The sequence below is a fragment of the Lynx canadensis genome, chromosome F1, assembly GCF_007474595.2.
Source record: "Lynx canadensis isolate LIC74 chromosome F1, mLynCan4.pri.v2, whole genome shotgun sequence".
NCBI classification, from domain to species: domain Eukaryota; kingdom Metazoa; phylum Chordata; class Mammalia; order Carnivora; family Felidae; genus Lynx; species Lynx canadensis.
This window is the reverse complement of record NC_044319.2, coordinates 12,227,213-12,247,623: the sequence shown is the minus strand read 5'-3', so window position 1 is coordinate 12,247,623 and position 20,411 is coordinate 12,227,213. Positions and strand designations below refer to the sequence as shown.

Genomic DNA, 20,411 nt, shown 5'->3' with positions numbered 1-20,411 from the left:
TGGCCGACACAGGTGTCCGTAGCCAGAGACTCTCCTTTATCGTGGCAAAGCTGGCTTTCCTCACAAGAGCAATCAACTAAGGCTCATCGTACTTTCCATTTTCCCAAAAAAGTTCAGCTTATTTGCCGTAAAAAATAAGAGACATCATTAAGGGCATACAGATATTCTCGGTCTTCACAATAAATTAAAAGGGGAAGAAGGGCATACAGAACTTTCTCATGTCAATATCTTAAATGGCTGAGAAACAAGGGGAAAGATATATTTCGGGAAGACAATGACTGTCTGTAATTTGCAGCAAACACAGCGACAAAGGCTCTCTCCTGACCAAACTTAAGTCAGGCTCTTCTTCCAAGCCTCTTCTCAACTCGTCTTCCATCTGGGATTGTGTCCATCCCTGGGCTTGCAGCATCCAGGTTTAGCAAGAATTCTGTTAAGTCCTTTTAGGAAGCATCCTCAGCCTTGATATTTTATCACCTTGGTCTGTGCTTAGCAAGAATCACCACTTCCTCTCAGCAGTTTTCACCTCCTGACCTACACCTTGCTCCCTGAGTATGAATCCCTCCCAGTCTGTGCTGTATTCAGACTCGAGCCCAGTTCTCCACCGAGGCCTCTTTTTCCCTATAGCAACAATCCCAAAATAAAATCCACTTTTATCACTTTGACTACGCTGGATGGCTCTGATTTTTCTTTAACAACATCAAAATCTAAACCCACCTAAAAGCGAGAAGCAAAGCAATCAATACGTTAAAAATTTATACTCAGATCATGTCAACATTCAAATGTACCATAAATGGGGCAATGGGAAGCTTTCAGAGAGTCTGAATCCAATTCTCAGCAGCTACCCAAAGACAGTGACTAAGATCATATCCTTGCCTGCTGGGGTGGGGCCATGAAGAAAAAGAGCCGCCTGAATAGTATCGATAGGTTGGTGAGCTGGTAACATTCTCCAGGACAAGATTTTATCTGGGAAAAGACAGGAGAGGAGAGTAGACTTAAAATCATAGTTTTTATAAGCTTTCATATGCCCAAATATTAGCAGCAGCTCTTTTGGAATATAAGATTATAAATAATTCAGATTTTTTATTTAGAGCTTTTCTTAAATAAGTTGTTTTTCTTTCATTAACCTACATTATTTTTATGAGAAAAGGGTTTTGACACCGTATTTAAAAACAACCCTTTGGTGTTGATCACTGGATGTCATATGTAAGTGACGAATCACTAAATTCTACTCCTGAAAATATTACGCCACATGCTAGCTAACTAGAATTTAAATAAAAATCTGAAGGAAAAATAAAGAAAAATAAAAACAACCCTTTGGGATTTCTATTTTGAATCACTATTTTGATGATAACTTGATATGTTAATCCCCTACTCAGTGACAGTTTATGGAATTTTGTAAGATCTGAGCACAACAGTGCAGAGACAGGTATAACTCTAAGACAGAAGCTCCATTAAAAGATTTTATAAGATCAATGTTCTGGCAATCAATTCCTATCATAATGTACTAGAGCTTTTATTTGATTTGAAAAATAATATACATAACATAAAAACTACTATGGATCTGCTTTGTACGAGACGTGCTAAGGATTCAGAAGTGGGTAAGTGCTCCAGACCGCTAGCCATGGAGACATACAGACCAGCTGTTCAGGTCACTGGACCTCATTGGATTTAGTCTACAACATCTTTCAACAGTAAACTAAGAAATATATGACATAATAGCTACTAAGAAACGAAAGACACATGGACCCACGTAAGATCTTTATCACAGGTCAGGGACAAAAAACCCCGAATAACAAACAAATCATGACCATATCATATGGAATATATCAAACATCTCAAATCTGAAAACAAAAAAAGATCAACACTGAAAAGATTAAATCATCACTACATCATTTTCTCTTTATATCCGTTCACAAAGCAAGATTTCTTTCCCAAAAGGCGTAAGTTTCTGTCACATTAGTTCCTCTCAAATCATTCTGACCGAGAGACAATAAAATCAAGAGGCACCTTGTCTAAGTCATATTAAAGGGAGAAAGAAAAGAATAACTCTCAGTAAGCAACATTACAACTATATTTTCGACTTTGCATTCAATTTTAAATTCATTCTCAGTTAACCTAGTCTTTCTTTCTCAGACCAATTCATGAAATCCTGTAAGATTTTGAAAATATGAGACAATTTCCGCAGTTTTACAGTTTCTGATACACCTTTCTCAATAACGTCAGAATTAAAGCACAGCAAAGAAACTGCCAAAACAATTTAGCAATCAAACTATTTCTCCCTTTGATATTCACATGCTTTCAGATTATCGTATCCTTAAAGGAACTGCATGGAAAGTAGGTGTTTTAGACCTTGTAATTCTCCTCACCAGATGAGCCACTATGGTGACATGGTGTGCACAGAGTTCAGCAGTCCCATACCTGTGATTTAAGAGAAGACAATCTTTATGAAATAATTCATACAATTATTCAGAAAAGCAAGGAGATAAACTTCTAAAAAGCACCAAATATTCTAACCTGCAATTTTATCCATGGCCAAGGAACAGCACAATATACAAAACTACCTAGGAAATAGTTATCTATCGGCTTGAACCGCAGAAACGAAAATGGGAACCTAGTTCCTAATTAGTGCTATGCTATGAAATCAAACCATTTTGGGTAGCTGGTAAAGGGTTATTGAGACAGAAATTTTCTTTAAGCTTACATTATAACATCATTTACTCTCAGTTACTATTATAAATCAATCCAAAAACCAAAAAAATACATCGTACCGTGAAAGGAAGCACCATGTATCCATAGCTAACAAAGAGGTGATCAGATTAGCACTAAGCACAGCATTCAACAGAGCAACATCCTAATGAAAAACAGAAAGTTCATGATAAATTATGATTACTATTACATTTCTCAAAATAAAACAACAAAACACCATCACAATCCAAATAACAACAGATCCTCAATGGGAAGGTTCAACTCTCTAGTATCTGAAAGAACCTATATATAGCACCATTGCCTCAACATTGATGAGCACCTACTGTATGTTAAGCATTATGCTGGGCTATGGAGATTCCAAAGTGATTTTAAATGTGTTTACTCAATCATTAGGATCCAAAGATTCTAGTGCTAGATATTAACCACTGTAAAACATCTTAAAGGATACTGATCCTTATGTAAATCCTAAGAATTTCTTCCCCACGATCTTCTCAACATCTTTTCTAATTTAATTCCGTTAAAGAAACTCAACATTATGCCTAAGATCTACAGACTTGGTACTACAATCTACTACTTACTTCTCCTTCTCTTTATGGAACAGAATTAGGTAAAGTTCGAACATTTTTTCTCTTTTCACTCCATATTTCCATATCTTGCCACCTAAAATGTTTTCTCAAATGTTCTGGCTGACCATTACATCTGAATACCACAGGGCTCTAGGATTACCATTTCCTAAGACACAACTGAATTATAGGGTGAAATGTGCAAACTCAGAGAATGACACCTGAAAACATGAACTGTTCCTTTCTTCTGCATATAAATCAAAACTTCAGTGAAAAGAAAGTAGAAGGGTAGTCTCAGTGTAGCCCAGCAGATAGCAAACTTACCAGCTCAGGAAACAGTGAGGGATGAAAGGAAGCGACGAATGTGCACAGATGAACACAAACATGCTGATACAAGGTGACAGCAACCTCCGCTTGCCCTTTACTCTTTACTCCTTGTAGGTGAACAGGGAGAGAGAGTTCACCAGAACACTGCTCAAAACTGTAGAAAATGGCTTTGAATAGAGATACCCTGCAGGGACGTTGAGAGCACTGAACGTTATGAACATTTTAATAATTAGCAGGTATAATAATAATATGACATAAGGAGGGTTATTTTAGCAAAGCAAAATGTCTCAAGAGGTAGGTATCAACGACAGTTTCCACTGTGTGTGAATACATAACCATAAAAATAAAATATAATCATTGTTTGACAAATTTCTTTTTTTTTATAATGTTTATTTATTTTTGAGACAGAGAGAGACAGAGCATGAACAGGGGAGGGTCAGAGAGAGAGGGAGACACAGAATTCGAAACAGGCCCCAGGCTGAGCCGTCAGCACAGAGCCCAATGCGGGGTTTGAACTCACAGACCGCGAAATCATGACCTGAGATGAAGTTGGACACTTAACCGACTGAGCCACCCAGGTGCCCCTGTTCGACAAATTTCTTAAAGGAAAAGAATTTTCTGTACCTTTTTTTCCTTTTTTTTCTAACCAAATGTTTATCATAGTACTGAACTACACAAAGTCACAGACAAAAGTCATCAAAGAACCTGAAATTTAAATATGGATTAGATACTCTATATAAAATAGAAAATAGGTATAAGAAAGGGGTCATTCTGAGGCGCCTGGGTGGCTCAGTCAGGTAAGCGTCCGACTTCGGCTCAGGTCATAATCTTGTGGTTTGTGAGTTCGAGCCCCGCGTCGGGCTCTGTGCTGACAGCTCAGAGCCTGAAGCCCGCTTCGGATTCTGTGTCTCCCTCTCTCTCTGCCCCTCCCTCGCTCACACTCTGTCTCTTGCTCTCTCAAAAATAAATAAACATTAAAATAAAAAGATAGAGGGGTCATTGTAAGATTGAAATGGTTTAAGAAATCTTCATAGAGGATTTAAATAACAAGTTAGAAATAGGCAAAATATAAACAGGCAGAGAAGACAAAGCACGAGGAAAAGGCAGGCAGCAGTAACCAGCATGACTAGAGCAAGCAAGCGACAGGACGAGCAGCAAAAATGGGTGATGGCGGCAGAATGCGATGGACTTAAGATGCAAAGCTAAGCGGTTCCGCCATCACGCTTTTGTTTTTGAGAACAGGAGGCTCACAGTTGGGCTTCAGGGGGACTAACCGGGTGGGTGGCACGCGGCACGGGCTAGAGGAGAGGGCAGACATTACAGCAGGTATAACCCAGGGAGTAAGACTACTGCCTGGCGGTGGCAAGGGGGACAAATACGCGTGAAATCTCCCGGGAGGGAACTTACAGCATAGAGCATTGTTTCTCAGAGCTCAGTTTTAAATGTTAGTAAATGCATCTGCTCTATTACTCTCAGCGTTTATAACACTGAGTATTAGTCAAAACCTTCTAAAACACTGCAAATATTTTTAGCATCTGTTATAGGTTTACATATTTTGAATCCACATTTATTAGTAGCAATACAGATGAGGTCTACACAGGAATAATTAACTGGAAGACCTTAACTTCAAATTCATTCCCAATGGCGGACACTCGAAACCCTCTCTAGCATGACTGAACATCACCACCACCGTGTCAGCTACCTGGTTTTCGCTTCCAGGAGCTGGCGTTCTGTGCACCACAGGGCCTGCACATCCTCGGGCTGAGAGGGCAGCTTGTCCATGACGACAACCAGCAGAAGACACTGTGGGAACTGCAGTTCACATGGCAGCTCTCACACGTAATAAGAACACATTCGTTAAGTTACAACCAATTGGTAAAAACATACTCTACGTAATTTCAACAGAAATCTGCTCGTGATGTGTAAAGGAAGGTAGAGGCATAATTGTTTTCTCGGAACATATTTTTCATTTAAAAAAAAATAGAAGGAATTTTAAATAAAATTTTTAAAAGGGATGATTGATTATGTAAGGGAAATAACCCTATCTCTAACATGCAATAATTACTGAAGGGTTTAAAATTAAATCTGTTTTGAAGCTTACCTAACTTACTATCCAAAACCACCTGCACGAAAGGTTGAAATGTGAGAAGCTGACTGATGAGAGGATCCAGTGTAACTAGGAAAGTCCCTGCTATTTCCTCCTGTTGTGCTTTAGAAATCCTGGCAGCATATAGGCTTGGAGGAAACTTGCTGGAAAGGCAGGGAAAAAATGCATCCATTAATAGGTCTCTCCTAATTTTAGGTAGACATGAGTATTATAAATTCATCTTCTAGCAGTGAAAATATAGAAAAAATAAGTAGCATGTATTTTATAACAAAATTCAAGGTACTTAATTGATACCACAATTGTATGAGGACCTCCAAACTAAATAACATGACTATAATTCCACAAAATTAAGTTATATAATCTTATAGAAATCTTTGGTATTGTTTTGATGCATTTTAATACCATTTTGACAGCAGTGTCCTTAAAAAAAGACCATGAAAATATGAATTATCAAATAACCAGGAAAAACATTACATATAGAAAGGTATTTCTGATAAATACTGGCTTACACACTTCTATTAAAAGTTGTTTTAAAATAACGCAGAATGCTGAATTTACTAGGAAATAATGCTCAGAAACAAGGGCTTTGTGAGAATTAAATGGTATACTAGTCCTGAAGGAAGATGCAAAGACTTTTTCATGGAAGATGTTTCAGGAGGTACAGTTAAAACGAAACTTCAGCCAAACTTATGTGAAATAAGATGTGTATTCAGTACTTTCTGCCATGTTATTTTAATTGTGGCAAACTTGAGGGTACTTGAGAAAACCCTGTCTAGCAGGAGATAACAGCATTTGAAGGGATGCACTTAAGATACACATTTGAGGCCTTTGAAGTGTGATGGAAAAAGCAACAGTCTGTCAATTATTAGTTGCTTGAGTTTGGTTCATTCATTTGACCTCCTTGAACCTCAGTTTCTTCATTTGTGGTGTTGATTCAGAGTGGCTGTGAAGATTAAATTATAAGTAAGGTGAAAGATATACATAAATAAAAGGTAATGAAACTCCACAGACTTGAACTATAGCTACTAAGCATCAAAGCAAGTACTTGTTTTTCAATCAAAATTTTTTTTAATGTTTACTTATTTTGAGAGAGAGAGAGAGAGAGAGAGACAGAGAGAGAGAGAGAGATTGTAAGTAGGGGAGGGACAGAGAGAGAGGGAGACACAGAATCTGAAGCAGGCTCCAGGCTCTGAGCTGTCAGCACAGAGCCTGATGCGGGGCTTGAACTCACGAACTGCCTGACCTGAGCTGAAGTCGGATGCTTAACTGACTGAGCCTCCCAAGTGCCCCTCAATCAAATGGTGTATTTTTAAATTGATTTATGTGACAGCTGTTTATTAAATGCCTGTGTATACGCTCCATGCACTGTTCCAGAAGCAGGTAACACAGTGGTAAACAGAATGTACCAGATCACTGCCTTTACAAAGTTCACATGCTAACGAAGGGGGGCAGTTAGCAAACAAGGAAGCAAGTAAATCCATAATATAACAAATATTAATCATTTGAAGGTTTGTACAGCAAAGTCCCATGATCTCCTTAATGTCTTATCGCTCACTTTGACTATGGTATGGACAACAGACTAGAGGGAGGCAAGGGAGGAGGGAGACAGTGGGTGGGATGCTCTCCGTGGAAACCCAGGTAAGAAACAATAATGGGTGACATCAGATGTGAGCAGTTCTGGTGGTGAGAACTGGCTGGGTCCTGTATACATACATACTGAACCCATATACTAGGTATATCTATTTATACTGGAGGTGACACTGACAATTTGTTATTGGGCGAGATGTGGATACGAAAACAAGGAAAAGTGTCAGAGATGACCAGGTATTTCGGCCTGATGAGTTTGAAGAACGAAGTTGCCTGGGGACTGGCCGCTCAGGCCACCCAGCTGAAGCCGAGAAGAGGATCTGCTGAGAAGGCACAGCCATGAGGTCAGAAGAGAACAAGAGGGAGAGGTACCTACAAGCCAACGGAAGGAAGTGCAAAAGGGAGGGTCAAGCGCTGTGAACAGGTTACATAAGCGGAGGCTTAAAACTGACCACCAGATGTAGCAAATGTGGATGTCACTGACGAGCTTGACAAGAGCTGTTTTGGCGAAGTGGTGGCATCGACAGCCTGACTAGAATGGCCCCAAGAAAAAAGGTAGAGACAGCGGTATAGACAGACAACTCCTGGGACTTTTGCTGTAAACAGAGGCAGAGAAATGGGAAGGCATTGGAGGAGGCTGTGGACTCGAGAGGTGTTGTTCTGTATTCTTACGATGTCGACCACGGGGAAAGTAACCGCATGCTGGTATCCAGATGAGAAAGGCCTAGTAGGAGGGAAGACTGGTGATGCAAGAGGGAAGGGAACAACTGCTAGAGAGAGACCCCTGAGCAGGCGAGTTCAGGGGACCAGCGCGTACAGGCCGGCCTTAGGCGGGCGCGGACACTCACTCACGGGTCAGCGACCACATGGACCGAGACACAGGCGCGACAGTCAATGAGCGGAGGAAGCCATGCCTTCTCAGTGACATACTCAGTGAGGACGTTAACTGGCAACGGGGAATGGGGAGGAGGTGTCAGAGACGTGGGAAATTTGAGGAGGGAGAGGTATGAAACAGGTGTCTAGAAGACTAGAAAGCACTGCTGGACAAATGAGATGACAGAGTATCTTAATGTCAAACGGAGGGCTCTTTGGAGGGTCTGTCAATTTCACATGTCGCTCAGCCCCTATCTAAATAATACTTTTCTGGATTTCAATGTTTTCCCTCAGATGGAGTTAACTACTACACATCTGAAATCTCACAGAAGTTAAAATAAAAATTTACAACGATAAAGAACAATACATCCATGTATACAGAGGCTTTTTTTTTTTTTTTTTGCCTTTAGTATTTATCACCATACCAATTATTCATCACTCGGGTACAAGATACTAGTTAAGAGTAAGTAAAACTCACATGGAATCTATTCTTTAAAAGCTGCCACATCTAATTATTTTAAGCAAGCAGTTAAAAGTTTACTGAAACAGTAAAAAAAAAATTACTTTCATGTTTTATTTTGAATGGCATATGCTTGATCTCTGCACAGTTCAAATGGCACTGTTACATTTTAATGATCACATGGCATTCTTCTTACCTGTGTATCTGAAGATAAAGCTGGTGCAATGTGCAGCAAGAATCAGAGAGTAAAGGAAGAAATTCCTAAAATAAAACAACTCTATTCATTCTTTGAATGCGCTGTGGTTTTCTAATACACATCCCCTCACAAAGACATGCAAAATAAAATAAAATCCTGGGTGCCGCATTAAAGAAAAAAAAGAGGTTCTTACACGAAGACAACAAGGAGGATGAGGCTAATCAGCACCTAATTTGCTGTTAAAACTGTCACTACAACCACAATTAACAGAGATCGCTTCCTGAGAACCTACTAAGCGCTCAGTACACATGTAGCAAGGGACTTCGTATCACTTTATTTAATTTTAGTCCTCTCAAAAATCTTAGATTCAATTCACAGAACAGAAAGCTAAAGCTAAAGTATCAAGTAACTCAATCAAGTCTCACAGCTAAAAACCAGCATGGCTAGGATTCAAGCACAGTTGTGCAGCTCCATTATGGTTAGGCTACCTCTCAGGAAGTAAAATAAATAGTTCCTGGTGTAATATAGGGTACAGAAAAAAGCTGATTTTTCTTTTTTAAAAATTAAAAATTCCTGAGAGAAAAGAAATGATTAAAAAGGGCATGATTAGGTGTAATTTTGCCTCCTACACACCAAGCAAATTATCAGATGGGTAACCACCCATCAAGTGCCATTGGTGCCAGGACCCTCCCACCACGGGCCCTGCCAGCTGCAGGGAACCCAGGGTGCGAGCAGCCAACCGGGAAGTGGCACATGCCCAGACCAGCTCGGGCAGCACACCCAATAGGAGGGCAATGTGCTGGTAGTCTGTGTGCCTGCGCGGGAGTCCCAACTACAAGAAACAGTCACTGGAGACCCTCATCTTTTCCTCCAAAGAGAGGAAGACGAAGTTAAAGACAAATTCTACACAGACAACCAACAGTTGTTTTTTTTTTAAATCACCAATATGTATTAGTGACATTTCCTGCACCGGGTGCTATAAGCATTCTCTGCTCTTCTCTCCAAATAATCTTCTTTGATAACTTATCTACTCCATCCAGATATCTTCAACTATCACTACTATCTTAAGGACTCCCAAATATGCAAGTCTACTTTAAATTATTATACAGCTTTACAACTTTGAACATTTCAACTTTAATAATTAAAAAATTCAGAAATATAGTAAAAGTAATTTATGAACAGTATTTAAAGCAAATTGAATTATCTTCTGATAACTGACTTGTGCTTATAGAAGTAATTTTATTTGTATTTATACTTAAAGAACTGATTTTTCCAGAGAATTGAATAAAAATAGTAACATGATGGTAGCAACTTAAATGATATAACAGGTGCTCAACATTTAATAACAGTATTTTTTAAAAACCTATAAAACATATTCTTCACAAAATAACTTCAACAGATTGATCTTTTGGCAGGAATGATAAAAACAGGACAATTTATAATTTATTATAGATTTCACATTTACACATTTAACAAAATAAGCCTTACCTTAGTATAGTGCAAAAGGGAGTTGGCAAAGAAGCGACACAATTTGAGTGTTTTCTGAAATAATCTATAGTCAGCATTATCCTGTTCCAAAAAAGGAAAAAAGCATAATAAATAAGAAAAGAGTAAGAAATTAGCTAAGCTTGTAAATGAGACAGTATTTTCTAAGAAGATTTCTTAATAAACAGAGCATAAGCATTTTCCAAGTAAACATAACTCTCTGAATTGTTAGGAGCAACATAAACATTAAATGATAGAGATATTTCAAAAAATTAAACTCTACTGAAAATAAATTTTACTTTATAATAGCAAAAGGGGTGGTCATCCCTGGTTGATCTGAAAGTAAAAGAAATTTAACTACCTTATTATGTTTTGCTATATGGAGAGCAAACAGATGATCAAAAAAGTCTCCAACCAATAAAAGAATGATATATGAAAGACAACAGATAAAAGACTTCTCATGTCAGTTCAAAGAAAAGAAAATACAAGTTGCCAATAAACTAATATTGAAAGAATTCAATTTACAACCTGATTAGATATCTTTTAAAGGGAAAGGGGGCGGGCTATTAGCAAACATAAAAAAGACTGATAATATCGAAAAGTTGCTGAAGAAGTGGGGTAACACCCACTTTATCGTTCATGGGAGCATAAAATACAGTCTTTGCATTATTATTTTTAAAAGCTAAAGTATTGAATTCCCTTGACACAGTAGTAGTTCCACTTAGATCCTACAGAAATACTAGCTTGCACAGGGGCGCCTAAGTGGCTCAGTCAGTTGAGTGTCCAATTCTTGGTTTTGGTTGAGGTCATGATCCCAGAGTCATGGGATGGAGTTCTGTATTGGGCTCCACAATGAGCATGGAGCCTGCTTAAGATTCATATTCCCTCTCTCTCTCTCTCTCTCAGGGCACCTGGGTGGCTCAGTCAGTTAAGCCTGACTCTTGGCTCAGGTCATGATCTCATGGTGTGAGTTCAAACCTGGTGTTGGGCTTTGCACTGACAGCGCGGCACCTGCCTGGGTTTCTCTCTTGCCCCTCCCTTGCTCCTGCTCTTTCTCTCTCTCTCAAAACGGATAAACAAAACAAGAATTAAAAAACAACAACTCTCTCTTCCCCTAACATTTTCCCCCACTCAGGCTCTCTCTCTCTCAAAAAAAGAAAAAAAGAAAACAGAAGAAATACATGCTAGCTAGCACAGAAATGCAATGCAACATTTTTATATAGTGAAAACTGAAATGAACCAAGTATCCATCAACTAGAGAATGGGTAAATAAATTCAAGGTATTTTCATAAATAATTGCATAAAGCTATTAATAAAAGAATTGGGGGTGGGGCGCCTGGGTGGCTCAGTCAAGTAAAACGGCCGACTCTTGGTTTCAGCTCAGCTGACGATCTCCCAGGTCAGGAGTTCGAGTCCTGTGTAGGGCTCTACGCTAACAGTGCGGAGCCTGCTTGGGGTCCTCTCTCTCCCTCACTCTCTGCTCCACTCCCACTTGCTCTCTCCTAAAAACGAATTCATTAAAAAAAAAAAAGAATTGGGTAGATTTATCTTCACAGACATACAAAGCCCTGAGGTAATTAAGTAAAGTATCAAGTTGCAAAACAATATGTATATAATCCTATTATTTTAAAATGCGTTATAAAATGTTAATATTTGCTTCCTAACCTCACAAAAATAAATCAAAACTTTACCTACGGTTCTCTCTAGAAGATGAAAGTAGGATTTCACTTTCCATGTTAAATATTTCTGTAACATGTGAGGATTTTGTGAGTATATATTACATTTGTAAAATGATACAACAGTGGGTAATGCCAAGTTAGCTATGTGCTTGCAGGGGAGGTAGAGACTACGGAGTCATCCTGCCTGGATTGAAATCCTGGCCCTATCACAACTGCTACATACCCTGAGAAGGTTATTAAACCTCTCTATGAGGCTGCGATGTGTGGCTTATACCATAGTTTAAAGTGAGGTTTACACAGTGCCTGACACTTTGGGCAACTTAACTCAATAAACGTGGGTTGCTTTGTCACTCCAATGTGTAATACGCAGTATAATCCAAAAAGCTTTAATCAGTACCATAAACTTAAGCCAGATTCCTTATTGTCTTTAATTCTGAGAATAATTTCATATGAAATAGCATATACTAACTTTAATGTTAATCGATTACGTTGGATTCCTTTCCAATACAGCAAAACCTTAAATAAACCAATCAAAACAGAAATGGATGATTCATTAATTAAATATGACCCTTCATTTTGACCTTTATTGAAAATACCTGGAAACAGTAAACAGTCCTCAGCAGAAATAGGTTAGATGAAAATTCACCTTCCTGATAATAACAAACATGAATTTTCTTAACAGAGTGCTATGAATCTACACTGACCTTGTAATACACTTAAATCTTTTTTTTAAAGTTTTATTTAATTTGAGATATAGAGAGGGAAAGTGGAGGAGGGGCAGAGGGAGACAGAGATGGGGAGGGAGGGAGAGAGAGAAAAAGAGAGAGAACGAATCCCAAGCAGGCTCTGCACTATCAGCACAGAATCCAATGTGGGGCTCGAACTCACAAACTGTGAGATCATGACCTGAGCAGAAGTCAGACATTTAACTGACTGAACCACCCAGTACCCCTACACTCAATGAGAAATCTTAAGCTTAAGGGCTTAAGTGTCTCTTGATTTCGGCTCAGGTCATGCTCTCAAGGTCGTAAGACTGGGTGTGAGATGGAGCCCTGTGACATGCTCCACACAGAGTGTGGAGCCTGCTTGGGATTCTCTCTCCCCCTTTCTCTCTGCTCCTCCCCCAAAGTTGCACACTCTCTCTCTCTCTCAAAATAAATAAACATTAAAAAAAGAAAAAAGAAATGTTAACCTTAGATGTCATTCACAAGAAATCTTCCCTGACTTCATGACTGGATTCCTACCTTTACTCCCACAAGCCAACACCCAGTTCTCCAAAGATAATTATTCTATAATTACCTGTTTATTGTTCTCCTGCCCTAGACTATAAATTGTTGAAGGCAGAAAATCTAACTTACACAGAATAAGCACTCTGGAAATGCTTATGAAATGAATGGCCAGTGACACACTACTTATTATGTTTGCCTACTTTCAATTTTTCTTTCTCATTCAAGGAGACATTGTACAGATTTGGTTGAAGGATCTAGTTTTCCTTCATTACTAAGCATACTAGTTAAATATAGAGCTTTTATTCTGACATTTTCAAAAGTGAGTGTACAACTGATTATCCCATCTCGATTTACTGAATAGTTCAAAACAAAAAGTTTGCATCCCAGTGTCAACGAAAAGGGGTGAAGATATAAGCAAGGAAGATCATTTTCAGTGTTTCAAAATACTGAGCATCCTTTCTTTAAATAAAACAAAAATACTAATAAAATCTAAATGCAGCATGCAATAAAGTTAAGCATAGGTATATAGATATAAAAGTACACGTTTATTACCAACAAAACGAAAGGCAACCTACTGAATGGGAGAAGATAGTTGCAAATGATATAACCAATAAGGGGTTAATATCTAAAACACATAAACAACTCCTACAATTCAACACCAAAAAAACAAACAAACTAAGAATGGGTAGAGGACCTGAATAGATAACTTTTCCAAAGAAGACGTACAGATGATTAACAGGCACATGAAAAGATGCTCAGCGTCACACATCATCAGGAAAATGTAAATCAAAACCACAATGAGATATCATCTCACACCTGTCAGAAACGCTAGTATAAAAAAAAAAAAAAAAAAAGAAAGAACAAGGGCTGGTGAAGATACAGAGAAAAGGGAATCCTCATGCACTGTTGGTGGGAACACAAACTGACCACAGTGTGTGTTGGTCAGAATGTAAATCAGTACAGACACAATGGAAAATAGTACAGTGGTTCTTCAAAAAATTAAAAATAGAAGCCATACAATCAATTATCCCATGTCTGGGTTTTTGAAGAAAACAAAAATGTTAATTCAAAAAGATACATGCGCCCTGATGTTTATAGCAGTATTATTTACAATAGCCCAGATATAGAAGGAACCTAAGTTTCCAACTACAGATGGATAAAGAAGATGTAGTATATAAATATATATACCACAGAATATTACTCAGCCACAAAAAAGAACAAAATTTTGCCCTTTGGGACAACATGGATGGACTAGAGAATATTATGCTAAGTGAAGTCACAGAAAGACAAATACCGTATGATGTCACTTATATGTGGAATCTAAAAAACAAAACAAACAAAATAAAACCGAAACAGGCTCATAAGTGTAAAGAACAAACTGGTGGTTGCCAGAGGTGGGGGTGGGGAGGGGGAGTAGGAGGATGCCCGAACAGGGCGAAGGTCAGTGGGAGGCACAGGCTTCCAGTTATGGAATGAAAAGTTATAGGGATGAAAGGTGCAGCATAGGAAATATAATCAATGGCATTGTAATAACGCTGCATGGCAACAAATGGTAACTATTTATTGTGCTGAGCACTTCATAAAGTATACACAAATGTCAAGTCACTGTTGTACATCTGAAACTAAACAGTAAGTCAACGATACTTCATTTAAAAATAAGGTATTTTATATTTACACATTTAGAGTAAGCCATATATTTATATGTAAAAAAGTATATTTATTCTCTAAATACAAATTTTACAAGCATTATATAGACAAAAGTAGCATTTACAGTGGAAATTAAATTTATATTTAAGAGCCTTACAAATAAGTTTCCTTATCTTTATAGAAAAACTAAATCATTTGTGGTTAAAAAACTGTATGTTAAGAAATCTAATATGACATTCTCTTTTTGAACCTGTTCAAGACTTACGAGAAAATAAATATCAATCTTAGGAGCTGTTACAGGTTGAACTGTGTCCCCTAAAAAGATATGTTGAAGCTTAATCTCCAGTACCTAAGAATGTGACTTTATTTAGAAACAGGGTCATCACAGATATAATCCATTAAGATGAGGTTACACTGGAGTAGGGTGTACCCTCAATTCTGAATGACTGGTGTCCTTACATGAAGATGAGGTGAAGACACGGGGGGAGAACACCACATGACGATGGGAGCCGGAGCATGGAGTTCTACAGCTGCGAGCCAAGGAATGTCAGTGACACCAGAAACTAAGAGATGGAGCAGACTCTACCCTAGAGCCTTCGAGAGAACATGGTCCTCCTGCTATATCTCAGACTTCTCTCCTCGAGAACCATGGGAGAATAAATTCCTGCTGTTTCAAGGCACCCAGTTTGTGGTTTGTTATGGCAGCACAGGGAACCTGATACAGGGACTGATACATCTGTATGCTTCCAAAAGTAGTATATTAGCTATTAAATCTGGTGGTTTTATTTTGATGTTTTTGAAAACGAAGTGAGAAAACTGCTTCAGGACTTTAATATAAATTGGTCAATTCCTCAATAAATACCAATAGTGAACAGCAGAGGGCGCTGCTGACCAGAATTATGAGTTCAAAACGGACAACCTACACAGACCATCTCAAAGCTCCCTTTCAGGCAGTGGGCAGTCAGTAGTGTTAGTCACTTTATCAGTCCCAAATTTTCACAAGGGAATACATGAAAATTTCCTTGGGCAGTTAGGAAAGTTTATAATTTAAATTCTTTAAAAAAAGTTTTTTTTTCATGTTTATTTATTTTTGAGAGAAATAGAGACAGAGCGTGAGCAGGGGAGGGGCAGAGAGACAGGGAGACACAGAATCTGAAACAGGCTCCAGGCTCTGAGCTGTCAGCACAGAGCCCAACGCAGGGCTTGAACTCACGGACCTTAAGATCATGACCTGAGCCGAAGTCAGATGCCCAATCAACTGAGCCACCCAAGCGCTCCATATAATTTAAATTCTTTGATTTCTATATACAAGCCGTTTCTAACAAGCTGAACTTAAATACTTTGTGTACAAAGAGCCACCCTAGTCAGGCCTCAGGACTTCTTTTCTCTTCCACTATACTATTGCTTGGGCTCTCCCTGTCTCTCTCCTGTCCCGCAATCTCTGTCTAATCTTACTTTCCCAGCACTAGCTGGAGAGTCTGTGGGGTCAAGTTAAGCAAGAAGGAAACTGGGAAAAGAGAAGGTCGGGGTTGAGGATAAAGGTGGAGAAGAAAACAGCCTTCCTGCCACTGACACGAGATACCCAACCAAATGTCTCCTCCTCACAAGAAGGTGAGGGGAATTGGCAAGGGCACTAGAAGGACAGAAGTGGGGATGGAAAACAACAGGGGAAAACAGATGTAAGGGGAGAACAGATAAGAGAAAGAGAAGCAAGAAGGAAAAGGTTAGCCCCTTCCTAAAGCCACTCCTCAGTTCGTTCTTACCAACCTCAGTTTCAAACTCCCATCCGCCCCTAGGGTCTGTCTTTCCAGATCATCTCTGCCCCAGGAATTGCAAACAGTGCTTAGGAAAGGGATGAATCCTTACATGCCCACCCGCCTGGAGGCAAGGCAGGAAGGAGCACAGGTACAAAGGAATTGCCTGTATCAGTTAGCAAGTCTACAGCAGGAAAGGAGGTTACGGTTACTTTAAGGAAGAAATATTTAACTCATTTTCCCACTGAAGTTATTACATACAACTCTTAGGTCCTGACCACTATCAGTCCTATAATTTAGGGTCATTATGAGTTAAATAAAATTTAAAGGGCTAGTCTGAGAACAAAAGGCACTATGTATAAGTCGATTTAGGAAAATGAACTATAATTCCCAATAAGCTTATTACAAATTTTTACAGTACAGTATGTTTCATGAATGGGATGTCCATTCAACGCTGTAACTTTCTGAAATCAAAATAAATGTAAGCGCGCATCAATCTGAAAACACCGATACATACATATGCCCAGGAAAGTTATATATCACATCATTACAGGTTGCGACAGATTGGTGAAAAAAAGGCTGACTGTGGCTGTATCAAGACGACCTTAAGTGAACACAGGACTAAGGAGTTAGATTTTTGTCCGAGGGTAGAAAAGAATCAAAGGATTCTGAGGGGAGTGCCTCAACCAACCAGTCATTATGTATAAAGGGAACAACTAGTCTCTAGAGGGAATAAGAGCTGGCAGAGTCTAATGCAATGTTTGGGGTGAAAAGTAATCACAGGCTGTAAATAATCCTAGATTGAAAAAAACAAAAACAAAATAAGTGAAAATCCTTTAAGGTAAACCGATCCATAGATTCAAATGAGATTTAGTTAACTGCCAAAGGAAAAAAGAACGACTGTTCAACGTGCTGTTTAGACTCTATTTTACCTGTGCATCTGACTGCGTCATCTGCTCAGCTAACTGTAAACACGAATGGAAGGAGAAAAGAATGTCTTCACACAAGCTGGTAATTATATCTTTGTGTTTCAGCTGACTCTTTATAACCGACTGGTGCTTAAGGCTCTGCCTAAATGAATAAAAAGAAACAATCACAAGTAATACATCAAGTAACATAGGACCATAGAAATAGGACTTGAGGGGCACCTGGGTGGCTCAGTTGGTTAAGCGTCCGACTTCAGCTCAGGTCATGATCTCACGGTTTGTGAGTTCGAGCCCCGCGTTGGACTTTGTGCTGACAGCTCGGAGCCTGGAGCCTGCTTCGGATTGTGGGTCTCCCCCTCTCTCTGCCCCTCCCATGCTCATGCTCTCTGTCTCTCAATAATAAACGTGAAAACATTAAAAAAAAAAAAAAAAGAACTAGGACTTGAAGTAACATGTAAAAATCACAATGGATCATATATATATTAGACATGTCATAATCAAGATATGCTGATGCTACTTCTGAAGGTGTCATGTTAGCTTAGTAAGTGGCTATTTTTTTATTGCTCCTTATAAAATGTTAATTGAATTTAACGCTCCAGATATTCTGCTAGACCCTGGGGATGGAGAAGTGAATGAAAACACAATCTCTGCCCTGCCTGCATGGAACTTCTGGTCTAGCACAAGAGAGAACATCACATAATTTTAAGAATAATTACAGTTGTGATAAATGCTGAGATAGAAAAGTCCAGGGTGCTACAATAGAGAGACCTGAAATAACTTATTCTCAGGGTGAGAATATCAAAGTTATCTTGAGGATGTAACGCTGAAGCTGCGAACTGAAAAGATAAGCAGGAGTCAGCTAGGTGTGGCCTATGGGAGAGGAACATCCCAGGCAGAGGGAAAGAGCATGAGGAGGCCCCAGGATTGGAGAGTTTGGTATGTTTGAGGAAGTAAGAGCAGGGAGAGAGCAGCAGAGATGAGCTGGTGAAGAAGGCAGAGGCTGGAGAGGATGAAGTTGTATCTCTTAGTAAACTGGGATGGATTTTAAGCAGTAGAGTGACATGATCTAATTTACATTTTCAAAAGATCAGACTGAACACTGGCTAGCAAATGAATTGGAAGGGTCCAGGAGTAGAAAATATTTGATAATGATGATAATGTGGTAGTTCATTAGGCACTTGCTACGTGCCATGCAGAGTTGTAAGCATTTCATATCGATACACTCAAATTAACTCTCACTATAAACCCACCAAGAAGGTGCTATTGTTTTTACTCCCATTTTCATATAAGCAAACTAAGGCTCAGAGAAGTTAACCATCTTGTCCGAGTGCTCAGGAAGAGGAAGTGATTTCAGAATGGATTCAAACACATGCAGTATGGGCTCTGGGTTGACACTTTTAACCACTGCACCTTTACTTGTTGGCAAATTAGTAACCTCCTGGTGGTGCAAGAGAAGTATCTAACACCTAAAAATACTACACTGGCCTTTAATGTTTTATGCGTGTGTATAAAGTAGAGATTCTTAGCCATTTTACATCTCAAGTCTACCTCTTCCCACCCCCGAGAATCTGATAGGTACTCTCCCTGGTAACCCTTCGTAACACTCTAGCTAAAATTACTTTATAAGTGAAATTAAACTTCAACAACTCAAAGGCATATAACAAAGGGATTATATTTAGCTCTAATTATGACTATTTATCTAAGCCTGGAAACAAAACACTTGATGGGTTAAATTACAGTAGCAGTAGTCAAGTGGTTAAGGCCCATGGCCCATTATTTCAGAAGTACTAGTAACAAAGTCTAAATATTTTTTTAATTTTAGAAGTAGCACAGTGGAGAAGTCCAATTCGGTTTGGGAGCTACATTACAATATGTGAATTACCAGACAGCAGCGTCAGTAAACATTATTTATACATACCCATACAAAAATGTTTTAAAATGCAATCTACAAAAACTTACAAATAATTAAGAATTGGAATATAGAAAATACATTACAAAAAGTAAAAGCAAAGAAAAACAACTTACTTAATTATAAATTTCCAAGTATTAGCATGAAATGCATGGTCCATGCTGGAAATAACAGAGCAGATATCCAACAATGAATGAATAACTACAAAAAAAAAGAGAACAGAATTTTTAGGACACTCAAATGTCATATGGGGTGAGTTTGCCCTATATTTAAACATATCTACTGAAGAATTTTGACATCTGTTAAATTAGGTAATGCAATTAGAAAAAAACGGATTCAGAATAATTATTAAAAGTAAGTATCACACTTTTGATTTGTTTTTATAAATACAGAAAATTAATTTTTGACATTTACACCTACCTAAATAAAACTAAGTGATCTAAATAAAACTAAAATGTTCGGTGGAATAAAAGTTGTGCCCTATTATGACTGAAATATTCTATAGATATTCTAATCCAAAATGACAAAATAAGCTGCAAAGGAAAGAACTCCCAACAGGGAAGAATGAAAGTAAATCTGCACAGTGTTTAAGGAAAGCTTCTACTCTTCCATTTTATTTGTAAAAATGGCCAGTGACTTCCCCTTCTGTGTCCACACTCTTGGGCAGTTTCCTTCTATACTGATCTGGGGCTTAGCCACATGACTTGCTTTGTTCAACAGGACAATAACTATAAGGACAGCAAAGACTTAAAAAGTGCTTGCACACTGGGGCTTATTCTCTCTTGATGACCGAGCCTGGGCTGGTCTCCTAGACGATGTGCCACACAGGGCTGGCTCAGTGCTTCTGCCTCTTCCAAAAGCCAGATACGCGTGAGGTCACTGACCACAAAAACACAAGTGAGACAGGTGCACCATGTGGAGCAGAGAAAGCTGTCCAAGCTGAACCCAGCCTAAACTGCTGAC

General features: G+C 38.7%; 1 protein-coding gene across 11 annotated transcripts in view; it reads right to left on the bottom strand.

Moving 5' to 3' along the window:
• The window catches only part of CF1H1orf112 (chromosome F1 C1orf112 homolog), an 82,845-nt gene that overhangs the window by 19,325 nt on the left and 43,109 nt on the right, over nucleotides 1-20,411 (bottom strand). For all 11 annotated transcript variants that reach the window (XR_004343104.1, XR_004343103.1, XM_032591757.1 and 8 more), the window contains 10 exons: nucleotides 19,565-19,649; nucleotides 17,546-17,684; nucleotides 10,308-10,388; nucleotides 8,820-8,884; nucleotides 5,698-5,846; nucleotides 5,299-5,428; nucleotides 3,594-3,780; nucleotides 2,769-2,851; nucleotides 2,367-2,418; nucleotides 874-963 (listed from right to left, as the gene is read on the bottom strand). Coding sequence is in view for 9 of the 11 variants with exons in the window: in XM_032591757.1 (XP_032447648.1) it covers nucleotides 874-963; nucleotides 2,367-2,418; nucleotides 2,769-2,851; nucleotides 3,594-3,780; nucleotides 5,299-5,428; nucleotides 5,698-5,846; nucleotides 8,820-8,884; nucleotides 10,308-10,388; nucleotides 17,546-17,684; nucleotides 19,565-19,649 (1,061 nt within the window). In the remaining 2 variants the exon portion in view is untranslated. The remainder of the gene's footprint in view (nucleotides 1-873; nucleotides 964-2,366; nucleotides 2,419-2,768; nucleotides 2,852-3,593; nucleotides 3,781-5,298; nucleotides 5,429-5,697; nucleotides 5,847-8,819; nucleotides 8,885-10,307; nucleotides 10,389-17,545; nucleotides 17,685-19,564; nucleotides 19,650-20,411) is intronic.